Source organism: Coregonus lavaretus, assembly GCF_964263955.1.
Source record: "Coregonus lavaretus genome assembly, chromosome: 9".
In the NCBI taxonomy this organism is placed as follows: Eukaryota; Metazoa; Chordata; class Actinopteri; order Salmoniformes; family Salmonidae; genus Coregonus; species Coregonus lavaretus.
The window spans coordinates 21,026,136-21,040,132 of NC_139996.1; the positions used below are offsets into that span (position 1 = coordinate 21,026,136).

The window sequence follows — 13,997 nt, forward strand, 5'->3', positions numbered from 1 at the left end:
AGGCCAATGCGGCGCTTGTGCAGTATAGCTCCAAGGTGCTAGAGTTGAAAAGAAGCAAAGTCGTTTTGGACAAGGTTTGAGAGCTGTGTATGGACATCTCTGGAAGTTTCATGATCCTGTTTATATATACTGTGTTGCCCATTACAGAACAGTTTCAGGAATTTAAAATAAAATGCTGCATCATGGCCATATGTCTCTCTGCAGGGCTCCGGATCCTGAGAGAAGATTGTCAAGGTGACTGGGTCACTAATCCCGGAGCAGGTGTTATACAGGTTAAAGCAAGAGGCTTCTGGATGACATCATGGAGGACTTTTTATTTCAGGTCATTTGCACCTTTACAGTATTTGTTGACTTTCAGACATCTATGGAAAACAGCTCAGATAAGATAGTAGCCTACTTTATTAATCCCCAAAGGGGACATTTGTTTGCATCAGCTGATTCATACACCAATGAATACACAATTTGTGACATACCCTATAGCCCTTAAACTCAACGTGACCTCGAAGCCAGTTCCACTGCATATTTGAATTGTTCCTCTCTAATCAGGGACTGATTTAGATCTGGGACACCAGGTGTGGAATCAATTATCAGGTAGAACAGAAAACCAGCAGGCTCCGGACCTCGTAGGGTAAGAGTTGAGTACCCCTGCCCTATAGTGAAGCATTCTATAAGGTTTTGAACTGTGTAGTGCTCTGAAATTATATTTTCCCCAAACTGTTGAAAGAACCCTTGTTTACTGAGGCCATCCTCTCTGTCCTCAGAAATAATTTGCTGTCTTATCATCTTTTGCACTGTGTTATTGTTTTTAAAAGTAAAATATCAATCACCAATGACATTTTACATTTACATTTTAGTCATTTAGCAGACGCTCTTATCCAGAGCGACTTACAGTTAGTGAGTGCATACATTAATTTTTTATTTTTCATACTAGCCCCCCGTAGGAATCGAACCCACAACCCTGCCGTTGCAAACGCCATGCTCTACCAACTGAGCTACATCCCTGCCGGCCAATTGTGCGCCGCCCCATGGGTCTCCCGGTCACGGACAGCTACGACAGAGCCTGGATTTGAACCAGGATCTCTAGTGGCACAGCTAGCACTGCGATGCAGTGCCTTAGACCACTGCGCCACTCGGGAGAATGCAGTGGAGGGCCAGGTCTTCTGCAGGGCCAGGTCCAGCAGAGACAGGCAGTGCAGCACTGCAGACTCCAACTGCTTCTTACCAGGGAAGGGGGCGTAATGAGTCTTGATTGTTATTGAAGTTTCATGTTCATACTGAAAAAGTTCTCCCAAGTTCCCACCTTTTCAGTCCATCTACCTTCAGCTCCCGAGGTATCTGTCTGAGGTATATATTTTTGCAAATACACTACATGGCCAAAAGTATGTGGATACCTGCTTGTCGAACATCTCATTCCAAAATCATGGGCATTAATATGGAGTTGGTCCTCCCTTTGCTGCTATAACAGCTTCCACTCTTCTGGGAAGGCTTTCCACTAGATGTTGGAACATTGCTGTGGGGACTTGCTTCCATTCAGCCACAAGAGCATTAGTGAGGTCGGGCACTGATGTGGGCCGATTAGGCTTGGATCGCAGTCGGCGTTCCAATTCATCCCAAAGGTGTTCTATGGGGTTGAGGTCAGGGCTCTGTGCAGGCCAGTCAAGTTCTTCCACACCGATCTCGACAAACCATTTCTGTATGGACCTTGCTTTGTGCACAGGGTCATTGTCATGCTGAAACAGGAAAGGGCCTTCCCCAAACTGTTGCCACAAAGTTGGAACCACAGAATCATCTAGAATGTTATTGTATGCTGTAAGATTTCCCATTCTTTGGAACTAAGGGGCCTAGCCCGAACCATGAAAAACAGCCCCAGACCATTATTCCTCCTCCACCAAACTTTTAAGTTGGCACTATGCATTCGGGCAGGTAGCGTTCTCCTGGTATCCCCCAAACCCAGATTTGTCCGTCGGACTGACAGATGGTGAAGCGTGATTCATCACTCCAGAGAACGCATTTCCACTGTTCCAGAGTCCAATGGCGGCGAGCTTTACACCACTCCAGCCGATGCTTGGCATTGCGCAAGGTGATTTTAGGCTTGTGTGTGGCTGCTCGGCCATGGAAACCCATTTCATGAAGCTCCCAACAAACAGTTATTGTGCTGATGTTGCTTCCAGAGGCAGTTTGGAACTAAGTAGTAAGTGTTGCAACCGAGGACAGACAATTTTTATATGCTTCAGCACTCTGTGGTCCCATTCTGTGAGCTTGTGTGGCCTACCACTTCGCGGCTGAGCTGTTGTTGCTCCTAGACGTTTCGACTTCACAGCACTTACAGTTGACCGAGGCAGATCTAGCAGGGCAGAAATTTGACGAACTGACTTGTTGGAAAGGTGGCATCCTATAACGGGGCCACGTTGAAAGTCACTGCGCTATTCAGTACGGGCCATTCTACTGCCAATGTTTGTCTATGGAGATTGCATGGCTGTGTACTCAATTTTACACACATGTCAGCAATGGGTGTGGATGAATAGCCGAATCCACTAATTTGAAGGGGTGTCAACATACTTTCGGCATGTGGTGCATATTAGATCTTTTTTTTGCATGCTTTTTGTTGCCCCTAAAATGTATGTTATGTTTATTTTCTTGGAGCTCATGTAGGTATTTATTTCTGCATCTTATTGCTGTAGCTGTGGTAAATGAAATGAGTGAAAGTGAAAATGAAAATATCAATGACTCAGTGACTCCACCTGCCCTGTGGTGTGACAGCGGGACAAGGCTATCAGCCTGAAACCTATGCTTTTAATCATGCTGTGTGGATGAATGTTTGCTTCCCAGCAGGAATTACTCCAAAAGTAGCCTTTATTTTGAATGACGCTTTACTAATGTAAATGGTACTTAGCCTAACATCAAATATGTAATTAATTTACCATCCAGTACAGGAGTCCAAAATGTCACTTTTATTTACTTTCATGCACCTGGTTCCCAAAAAAGTGTCAGGTTGACCGCTTTAGTGTTGTTTGGATCCCAGATTGCAAATTAAATTAGTATAATCTGATTATAATCCCCATTACAGGTAATCCGTTACTACCCAACCTGATCAGCTCCAGACGACCCAAGTAAGGGCCTCCAGCCCTCTCGGAAGCGGAGAAGCTTGCCCACGTGCAGGCTCTCCATACCCAGGGTCTCGCTCATCATGCTGGGCTCAACTGTGTACAACAGGTCCCCGTCAATCTGCTCCCTCTCAAAGGCCTGGCAGTACTGGCCCAAATTGAGCAGTCGCAGGAAGGAGCACACCTGTGCCACACTCAGGTCCTGTAGATTAGAGGGCACCTCTGCTAAGGAGCAGAAGAGTGGGTGCCGTGAGCCGCCAGAGTAGGACTGGGAATTGTTCTCCAATGATGGAGGAAGGGGTGGAAGTTTGTGTCTAGCTATTTGTAAATCTTGTGGTTTAGGGGGTAGAGGTGGGGGTCTTGCTGCTTTTCTCTGTAAAGTAGGAGACTTGGTTGTCTCAAAGTCAAGGTGCTGGTAGAGGTTGATTTCATCACCCTGGTTCTTCAGGCTCATGTAGATTGGCTTCACCTCCATGTATTCGTGACCATTGTCAATCAACTCTTGCTTATTCAAAATGGTGATATCTGCAGAGGCAAACTAGGTTTTAGTTATTTTGAACATTTACATCTGTCAATTGCCAATTAGGATATTTATGTGCTGTAATATCACTAAAAAGACTAGTGAGGTCACAAACAATTTATGTTCTGATAGCACACTACAGGAGTCCCACAGGGATTTGTACTTGGTCCATTTTACATTTCTGATTTCTCAAATTCAAGGAGACAGACTCCTATGCAGCATCCTGCATCAATTCTTGCTTCATTGATACTGTATGTTGGCTATATGGCAAACTCAATTTCTCTAAAACGGAGTAAACCAGTTTAGTCCCTGCCTCTTCAACTGTGCCACGCTCACACCAAACCTGCATAGAAGTCTCCTCAAATTCAAATCAAATCAAATGTTATTTGTCACATACACGTGTTTAGCAGATGTTATAGCGGGTGTAGCGAAATGCTTGCGCTTCTAGCTCCGACAGTGCAGTAATATCTAACAATTTCACAACATATACCCAATACACACAAAAAAGTGTGCCATTCTTTTTGTAGGTCACTTGATGTCATCCTACGGTTGTTGAGTGACATTCAAATGAGTTGGCGGTCATCCCGGTCAGTAGAGAGTCGTTTTCGCCCTCTGCCGGTCTGTAGCTTTGTTGTCCCCAATGTCTGCTGCTTGACCTTGTTCTTATGAACCGCCGTCTTTGAAATTTTAAGGATGGAAGCAACCTGACGCTCACTGTGTCCCTCTGCCAGTAAAGCCAGAATTGAACCCTTCTTTTCCTCACTTAAAACTTTCCTTTTCAACTCTTTTGGCATGGTCAATAATTATTTTTTGATTAATATTACTTTTGAGGTACTATTAGCACTGTTTTTGCCATCCAGCAGGTCCTATTGCAAGAGGATAGTGATGACCACAGCAGTGGTTTTTATACTTTTCCTCGTTAAATAAGATTTGGTTCAGGTGATCACCTAATCAGTACCTAATTCAGTAGAATGAGGCGTGCCTGTGTTGGAATTCAACAGACACTGGAATGGAATGGCTGTCATACATGTAGAGATGCTGATTTAAGAATAATTTGCAGTGGTCTCTCAATTTTTTCCACAGCTGTATATGGACAATATTATAGAATAGAATGCAGTATATACATATGGGATGAGTAGTGTAAGATATGTAAACATTATTAAAGTGACTAGTGTTCCATTTCTTAAAGTGGCCAGTGATTTCAATAGGCAGCAGCAGCCTCTAATGTGCTAGTGATGGCTATTTAACAGTCTGATGGCCTTGAGATAGAAGCTGTTTTTCATTCTCTCGGTCCCAGCTTTGATGCACCTGTACTGATCTCACCTTCTGGATGATAGCAGGGTGAACAGGCAGTGGCTCGGGTGGTTGATGTCCTTGATGATCTTTTTGGCCTTCCTGTGACATCGGGTGCTGTATGTGTCTTGGAGGGCGGGTAGTTTGCCCCCGGTAATGCGTTCGGCAGACCGCACCACCCTCTGGAGAGCCCTGCGGTTGTGGGCGGTGCAGTTGCCGTACCAGGCGGTGATCCAGCCCGACAGGATGCTCTCAATTGTGCATCTGTAAACGTTTGTGAGGGTTTTTAGGTGATAAGCAACATTTCTTCAGCCTCCTGAGGTTGAAGAGGCTCTGTTGCGCCTTCTTCACCACACTGTCTGCGTGGGTGGACCATTTCAGTTTGTCGGTGATGTGTACGCCAAGGAACTTGAAGCTTTCCACCTTCTCCACTGCGGTCCCGTCGATGTGGATAGGGGGGTGCACCCTCTGCTGTTTCCTGAAGTCCACGATCATCTCCTTTGTTTTGTTGATGTTGAGTGAGAGGTTATTTTCCTGGCACCACACTCCCAGAGCCCTCACCTCCTCCCTGTAGGCGGTCTCGTCATTGTTGGTAATCAAGCCTACTACTGTTGTGTCGTCTGCAAACTTGATGATTGAGTTGGAGGCGTGCTTGGCCACGCAGTCATGGGTGAACAGGGAGTACAGGAGGGGGCTGAGCACGCACCCTTGTGTTGAGGATCAGTGAAGTGGAGATGTTGTTTCCTACCTTCACCACCTGGGGGCGGCCCGTCAGGAAGTCCAGGACCCAGTTGCACAGGGCGGGGTTCAGACCCAGGGTCTCGAGCTTAATGATGAGCTTGGAGGGTACTATGGTGTTGAATGCTGAGCTATAGTCAATGAACAGCATTCTTACATAGGTATTCCTCTTGTCCAGATGGGATAGGGCAGTGTGCAGTGTGATGGCAATTGCATCGTCCGTGGATCTATTGGGGCGGTAAGCAAATTGAAGTGGGTCTAGGGTGACAGGTAAGGTAGAGGTGATATGATCCTTGACTTGTCTCTCAAAGCACTTCATGATGACAGAGGTGAGTGCTACAGGGCGATAGTCATTTAGTTCAGTTACCTTTGCTTTCTTGGGTACAGGAACAATGGTGGCCATCTTGAAGCATGTGGGAACAGCAGACTGGGAAAGGGAGAGATTGAAAATGTCCATGAACACACCAGCCAGCTGGTCTGCGCATGCTCTGAGGACGCGGCTAGGGATGCCGTCTGGGCCGGCAGCCTTGCGGGGATTAACGTGCTTAAATGTCTTAATCACGTCGGCCATGGAGAGGCCACAGTCCTTGGTAGTGGGCCTCGTCAGTGGCACTGTGTTATCCTCAAAGCGGGCGAAGAAGGTGTTTAGCTTGTCTGGAAGCGAGACGTCGGTGTCGGCGACGTGGCTGGTTTTCTTTTTGTAGTCCGTGATTGTCTGTAGACCCTGCCACATACGTCTTGTGTCTGAGCCGTTGAATTGCGACTCCACTTTGTCTCTATACTGATGTTTTGCCAGTTTAATTGCCTTGCGGAGTGAGTAGCTACACTGTTTGTATTCTGCCATATTCCCAGTCACCTTGCCATGGTTGAATGCGGTGGTTCGCGCTTTCAGATTTGCGCGAATGCTGCCGTCTATCCACGGTTTCTGGTTAGGGTAGGTTTTAATAGTCACAGTGGGCACAACATCACCTATACACTTCCTGATAAACTCAGTCACCGTTTCAGTGAATATGTCTAAATTATTTTCGGAAGCTACCCGGAACATATCCCAGTCCGCGTGATCAAAACAATCTTGAAGCGTGGATTCCGATTGGTCAGACCAGCGTTGAATAGTCCTTAGCACGGGTACTTCCTGTTTGAGTTTCTACCTATAGGAAGGGAGAAGCAAAATGGAGTCGTGGTCAGATTTGCCAAAAGGAGGGCAGGGGAGAGCCTTATAACCATCCCGGAAGTTTGAATAGCAATGGTCGAGGATTTTAGCAGCGCGAGTACAACAGTCGATATGTTGATAGAACTTCGGCAGCCTAGTCCTCAAATTTGCTTTGTTAAAATCACCGGCTACAATAAATGCAGCCTCAGGATATGTGGTTTCCAGTTTGCATAAGGTCCAGTGAAGTTCTTTGAGGGCCGTCGTGGTATTGGCTTGAGGGGGGATATACATGGCCGTGACTATAACCGAAGATAATTCTCTTGGGAGATAATACGGTCGGCATTTGATTGTGAGATATTCTAAGTCGGGTGAACAGAAGGACTCGAGTTCCTCTATGTTACTATAATTACACCACGAGTCGTTAATCATGAAACACACACATCCGCCCTTCTGCTTCCCGGAGAGATATTCATTCCTGTCTGCGCGATGAACTGAGAACCCATCTGGCTGGACCGATTTCGACAGAATATCCCAAGAGAGCCATGTTTCCGTGAAACAGAGTATGTTACAGGCCTTGATGTCTCTCTGGAAAGAAATCCTTGCCCTTAGTTTGTCGACTTTGTTAACCAAAGATTGAACATTAGCGAGTAGAATACTGGGTGGTGTGCGCGCCTCCTAAGTCGGACCAGCAGGCCGCTCCAAGTGCCTCTCCTCCGCCGGCGATGTTTTGGGTCAGCCGCTGGAATCAGTTCAGTTGCCCTGGGGAGAGCAAACAAAGGATCTGCTTCGGGAAAGTCGTATTCCTGGTCGTAATGCTGGTGAGTTACCGCCGCTCTGATATCCAATAGTTTTTCCCGGCTGTATGTAATGATGCAAAACACTTTCTGAGCTAATAATGTACAAAATAAAACATAAAAAAACAAAATACTGCAAAGTTTCCTAAGAGCTAGTCGCGGTGCCAGTGTACATTATATGGGAAATCAGAACAAAATTAAAGAGGACCGAGTACAAATCCCTGTGGGACTCCTCTGGGTCTTCTGTAGTGTGGTGTAGTGATGCTATTGCTGATCCACACTTACTAATCTGTCACCCACCATACCGTTCATCATCACTCACCAAAGGGAGGTGTAATGTAACAATACTTTTTTCATGCAGAGGGCTGCTGTGTACCTTGAAAGATGAAAAGGTTTGTGTGGCCCAGCTCATCGATCTGCCCCCCCAATGTTGCACAGGCGTCCTCAAACTGGCCCTGATCGAGTCCCTCCAACCCCTCTGCCAGTGCAATACGCACCTCCTTCATATACATGGGCAGCACCAGAGGAGTGTGTCTGGAGAGGATTCCTGAATAACAACAACACATAATTAATACGTTCTCGGAGACTAAATCTGCATTCTCTTGAACTCCATGCTAAACAGAATAGATGTATAGGTTACATATTTTCAAATGCAAAGTTCTCACTATTTGTGGTAAAAGGCTACAGTGGGGAAAAAAAGTATTTAGCCAAGAATGGGGTAAAGAGAGGAGTAGCCTTTCTGAGAAGACTATTACAACCACCTGAAAATATCATGCATATACAGTGGGGAAAAAAAGTATTTAGTCAGCCACCAATTGTGCAAGTTCTCCCACTTAAAAAGATGAGAGAGGACTGTAATTTTCATCATAGGTACACGTCAACTATGACAGACAAAATGAGAAAAAAAATTAATGAATTTATTTGCAAATTATGGTGGAAAATAAGTATTTGGTCAATAACAAAAGTTTCTCAATACTTTGTTATATACCCTTTGTTGGCAATGACACAGGTCAAACGTTTTCTGTAAGTCTTCACAAGGTTTTCACACACTGTTGCTGGTATTTTGGCCCATTCCTCCATGCAGATCTCCTATTTTCACTCAAAATCTCACGATACATGGCCCCATTCATTCTTTCTTTTACACGGATCAGTCGTCCTAGTCCCTTTGCAGAAAAACAGCCCCAAAGCATGATGTTTCCACCTCCATGCTTCACAGTAGGTATGGTGTTCTTTGGATGCAACTCAGCATTCTTTGTCCTCCAAACACGACGAGTTGAGTTTTTACCAAAAAGTTCTATTTTGGTTTCATCTGACCATATGACATTCTCCCAATCCTCTTCTGGATCATCCAAATGCACTCTAGCAAACTTCAGACGGGCCTGGACATGTACTGGCTTAAGCAGGGGGACGTCTGGCACTGTAGGATTTGAGTCCCTGGTGGCGTAGTGTGTTACTGATGGTAGGCTTTGTTACTTTGGTCCCAGCTCTCTGCAGGTCATTCACTAGGTCCCCCCGTGTGGTTCTGGGATTTTTGCTCACCGTTCTTGTGATCATTTTGACCCCACGGGGTGACATCTTGCGTGGAGCCCCAGATCGAGGGAGATTATCAGTGGTCTTGTATATCTTCGATTTCCTAATAATTGCTCCCACAGTTGATTTCTTCAAACCAAGCTGCTTACCTATTGCAGATTCAGTCTTCCCAGCCTGGTGCAGGTCTACAATTTTGTTTCTGGTGTCCTTTGACAGCTCTTTGGTCTTGGCCATAGTGGAGTTTGGAGTGTGACTGTTTGAGGTTGTGGACAGGTGTCTTTTATACTGATAACAAGTTCAAACAGGTTCCATTAATACAGGTAACGAGTGGAGGACAGAGGAGCCTCTTAAAGAAGAAGTTACAGGTCTGTGAGAGCCAGAAATCTTGCTTGTTTGTAGGTGACAAAATACTTATTTTCCACCATTTGCAAATAAATTCATTAAAAATCCTACAATGTGATTTTCTGGAAAAAATAATCTCAATTTGTCTGTCATAGTTGACGTGTACCTATGATGAAAATTACAGGCCTCTCTCATCTTTTTAAGTGGGAGAACTTGCACAATTGGTGGCTGATTAAATACTTTTTTCCCCCACTGTATATGACAAACATATACATATTTGAGGTCACCATACAAATGACCTGCTGTAACATTCAGAACAGGTTTCAACTAATGATATATCAGATTTCTTTAAAAATAATGCAAGCCACGAATACCTTTGCTGCTGAAAGGAAAGCCCAGTAAGAGCTGCTCCTCATAGGTGCGTGTGATTGTCAGTGTGTCCAGCCTATGGCCTCCTGACATCCACGGCAGGACGAGTGGCGTTAGTGGTTGGATGATGACTGGCAGTGGGTTGGACTCCAAAATAGCCTGAAGACTGATTGGTGTTCCTATGAGTAAATGCCAAAAAGACCCAGTTTGGAATGGTGCCTAAGCTATCATCCTCAGAGTGGTCGGTAAGAGGTTGTAGATTCACCTCACTTAACTGTGCAACTCACCTTCTCGTCTATCATTTCTGATTATGTAGAACCCTATAGTGGAGATGGTGACAGGTATGGACAGGACCTTCCCATGTTTACTCTCAAACACTGCTCTCTGCTGGCAGAGCAGGGAGTGGACCAGGATGTTCTTTGGAACGTTGGGGTGGGAGGTGGTAAAAACATAAACATGAACTACATAAGAGCTGCACAACATTTCAAGTGGTATTAATACGTGACATGTTGAAAGCACCGAGCTGTCTGTTTAAACGACTAGCACACAGCTCAGACACCCATGCATACCCCACAAGACATGCCACCAGAGGTCTCTTCACAGTCCCCAAGTCCAGAACAGACTACGGGAGGCGCACAGTACTACACAGAGTCATGACTACATGGAACTCTATTCCACATCAGTTAACTGATGAAAGCAGTAGAATCAGATTTTAAAAAACAGATAAAAATAAACCTTATGGAACAGCAGGGACTGTGAAGCAACACAAACATAGGCACAGACACATGCATACACAAACATGATAACATACGCACTATACACACACGTACACATGGATGTTGTGTTGTAGATATGTGGTAGTGGAGTATGGGCCTGAGAGGACACACTTAGTGTGTTGTGAATTATGTAATGAATGTATTGTAATGTTTTTAAATGTTATAACTGCCTTAATTTTGCCGGACCCCAGGAAGAGTAGCTGCTGCCTTGGCAGCAGCTAATGGGGATCCATAATAAATACAAATACAAATACAAAATATGTGACTGAGTGAGTGGAGAGATTCTTTCATATACTCTTATAAGAAAAGGCATTGCAAATCAGAACACTTGAAAAAGACTGATTCGGTCGATAAAAGACAGGTCTTTGCAAAGTTTACAAACCTACAGTACAGTATTACAATACAGTCCATTTTTAGAAAGATCAAGTAATTAGAGACATTAATTATTTGAACCCCGAACCACTGTGCTAAAATAGCTTCAGGCAGTTGATAATATCACTAAGTATCAAAGGAAATAAATCACACTCACTGTGCTTGAGCTGATACTGTCCAGTTCCTGTTGTCCAAGAAAGCCCTCCGTTACATTGATGATCTTAGGAAAGGAGTCCTTGAATTTTTCAGCAAACTCTCCAAGATTGTATTCTTGATGTCCCCAGTGTAGTTTGCTAGCGTCCATGACCATTTTTGCATTTACTGGACGAAAACAAATTGGAGGAAGTGGAATGTTCAGGAAGGTTAACAAATGATTAAGCGACAACAGCTTTCCCAGCCCCATTTCCTTGTAACCTTTGAAACGTTAAATGCCTGTGTAGCCCTGCACTGTAGATAAACAACACACTCACCAATGCTTTGTCACTCTGTAATGGTATCTACAAGGCACACAGTGCCTTCAGAAAGTATTCATATCCCTTGACTTATTCCACATTTTGTTGTGTTACAGCCTGAATTCAAAATTAATTAAATATATTTATTTTCTCACCCATCTACACACAATACCCCATAATGAAAAAGTAAAAACATGTTTTTAGAAAAGTTTGCAAAAATAATACATATACAGTGGGGGAAAAAAGTATTTAGTCAGCCACCAATTGTGCAAGTTCTCCCACTTACAAAGATGAGAGAGGCCTGTAATTTTCATCATAGGTACAAGTCAACTATGACAGACAAGTTGAGAATTTTTTGTCCAGAAAATCACATTGTAGGATTTTTAATGAATTTATTTGCAAATTATGGTGGAAAATAAGTATTTGGTCACCTACAAACAAGCAAGATTTCTGGCTCTCACAGACCTGTAACTTCTTCTTTAAGAGGCTCCTCTGTCCTCCACTCGTTACCTGTATTAATGGCACCTGTTTGAACTTGTTATCAGTATAAAAGACGCCTGTCCACAACCTCAAACAGTCACACTCCAAACTCCACTATGGCCAAGACCAAAGAGCTGTCAAAGGACACCAGAAACAAAATTGTAGACCTGCACCAGGCTGGGAAGACTGAATCTGCAATAGGTAAGCAGCTTGGTTTGAAGAAATCAACTGTGGGAGCAATTATTAGGAAATGGAAGACATACAAGACCACTGATAATCTCCCTCGATCTGGGGCTCCACGCAAGATCTCACCCCGTGGGGTCAAAATGATCACAAGAACGGTGAGCAAAAATCCCAGAACCACACGGGGGGACCTAGTGAATGACCTGCAGAGAGCTGGGACCAAAGTAACAAAGCCTACCATCAGTAACACACTACGCCGCCAGGGACTCAAATCCTACAGTGCCAGACGTGTCCCCCTGCTTAAGCCAGTACATGTCCAGTCCCGTCTGAAGTTTGCTAGAGTGCATTTGGATGATCCAGAAGAGGGATTGGGAGAATGTCATATGGTCAGATGAAACCAAAATAGAACTTTTTGGTAAAAACTCAACTCGTCGTGTTTGGAGGACAAAGAATGCTGAGTTGCATCCAAAGAACACCATACCTACTGTGAAGCATGGGGGTGGAAACATCATGCTTTGGGGCTGTTTTTCTGCAAAGGGACCAGGACGACTGATCCGTGTAAAGGAAAGAATGAATGGGGCCATGTATCGTGAGATTTTGAGTGAAAACCTCCTTCCATTAGCAAGGGCATTGAAGATGAAACGTGGCTGGGAACAGTGTGTGAAAACCTTGTGAAGACTTAAAGAAAACGTTTGACCTTTTCAGCATGACAATGATCCCAAACACACCGCCCGGGCAACGAAGGAGTGGCTTCGTAAGAAGCATTTCAAGGTCCTGGAGTGGCCTAGCCAGTCTCCAGATCTCAACCCCATAGAAAATCTTTGGAGGGAGTTGAAAGTCTGTGTTGCCCAGCGACAGCCCCAAAACATCACTGCTCTAGAGGAGATCTGCATGGAGGAATGGGCCAAAATACCAGCAACAGTGTGTGAAAACCTTGTGAAGACTTACAGAAAACGTTTGACCTGTGTCATTGCCAACAAAGGGTATATAACAAAGTATTGAGAAACTTTTGTTATTGACCAAATACTTATTTTCCACCATAATTTGCAAATAAATTAATAAAAAATCCTACAATGTGATTTTCTGGATTTTCTTTTCTCATTTTGTCTGTCATAGTTTACGTGTACCTATGATGAAAATTACAGGCCTCTCTCATCTCATCTTTTTAAGTGGGAGAACTTGCACAATTGGTGGCTGACTAAATACTTTTTTTCCCACCCTACTTTGAAGAAGCACCTTTTGCAGCGATTATAGCTGTCTTTCTGAGTAAATCTCTAAGAGCCTTCCACACCTGGATTGTGCAACATTTGACCATTATTCTTTTCAAAACTCTTCTGTCAAATTGGTTGTTGATCATTGCTAGACAACCATTTTCAGGTCTTGCCATAGATTTTCAAGTGGATTTAAGTCAAAACTGTAACTCGGCCACTCAGGAACATTCACTGTCTTCTTGGTAAGCAACTCCAGTGTAGATTTGTGTCACGGTTTCGGCCGAGGTTGCTCCTTCTCCATGTTCGGGCAGGCTTCGGCGGTCGTCGTCTCCGGAGTACTAGCTGCCACCGTTCTATGTTTCTATGTTTGATTGGTTTTGTCTGTTTTGTTACACCTGTTCCTTGTTAGTGTTCATTATGCGTCCTATTTAGTTATCTTGAGTTTGGTCAGGATTCTTTGGACTTCACTAAAGACGTCTGTTCGAAACCTCTGTGTGTCCTGCGTGTGATTCTACGCTACCTCTACACTCAACCCTGACAATTTGGCCTTGTGTTTTAGGTTGTTGTCCTGCTGAAAGTTGAATTCATCTCCCAGTGTCTGGTGGAAAGCAGACTGAACCACGTTTTCCTCTCGGGTTTTTGCCTGTGCTTAGCTCCATTCCGTTTCTTTTTTATCCTGAATA

The 13,997-nt window shown here is 44.3% G+C and overlaps 1 protein-coding gene across 1 annotated transcript; it reads right to left on the reverse strand.

Annotated features, from left to right (window-relative positions):
• Positions 1-294: 294 nt before the first annotated feature.
• LOC311135247 (uncharacterized protein) lies at positions 295-11,375 on the reverse strand. Its single transcript, XM_084169188.1, has 5 exons — positions 11,146-11,375; positions 10,128-10,257; positions 9,846-10,019; positions 7,976-8,146; positions 295-3,629 (listed from the first exon to the last, which is right to left on the reverse strand). The coding sequence occupies exons 1-5, from the start codon at positions 11,296-11,298 to the stop codon at positions 3,079-3,081; spliced, it is 1,179 nt and encodes a 392-aa protein (XP_084025314.1). The 5' UTR covers positions 11,299-11,375; the 3' UTR covers positions 295-3,078.
• Between the last annotated feature and the right edge of the window lie 2,622 nt (positions 11,376-13,997).

Coding starts and splice junctions, on each gene's coding strand:
- LOC311135247 (XM_084169188.1), bottom strand. CDS start 11,298: ATGGTCATGGACGCTAGCAAACTACACTGGGGACATCAAGAATACAAT. Junction 10,258..11,145: donor ACAGTATCAGCTCAAGCACA/GTGAGTGTGATT, acceptor AACGTTCCAAAG/AACATCCTGGTCCACTCCCT. Junction 10,020..10,127: donor CAGAAATGATAGACGAGAAG/GTGAGTTGCACA, acceptor ATTTACTCATAG/GAACACCAATCAGTCTTCAG.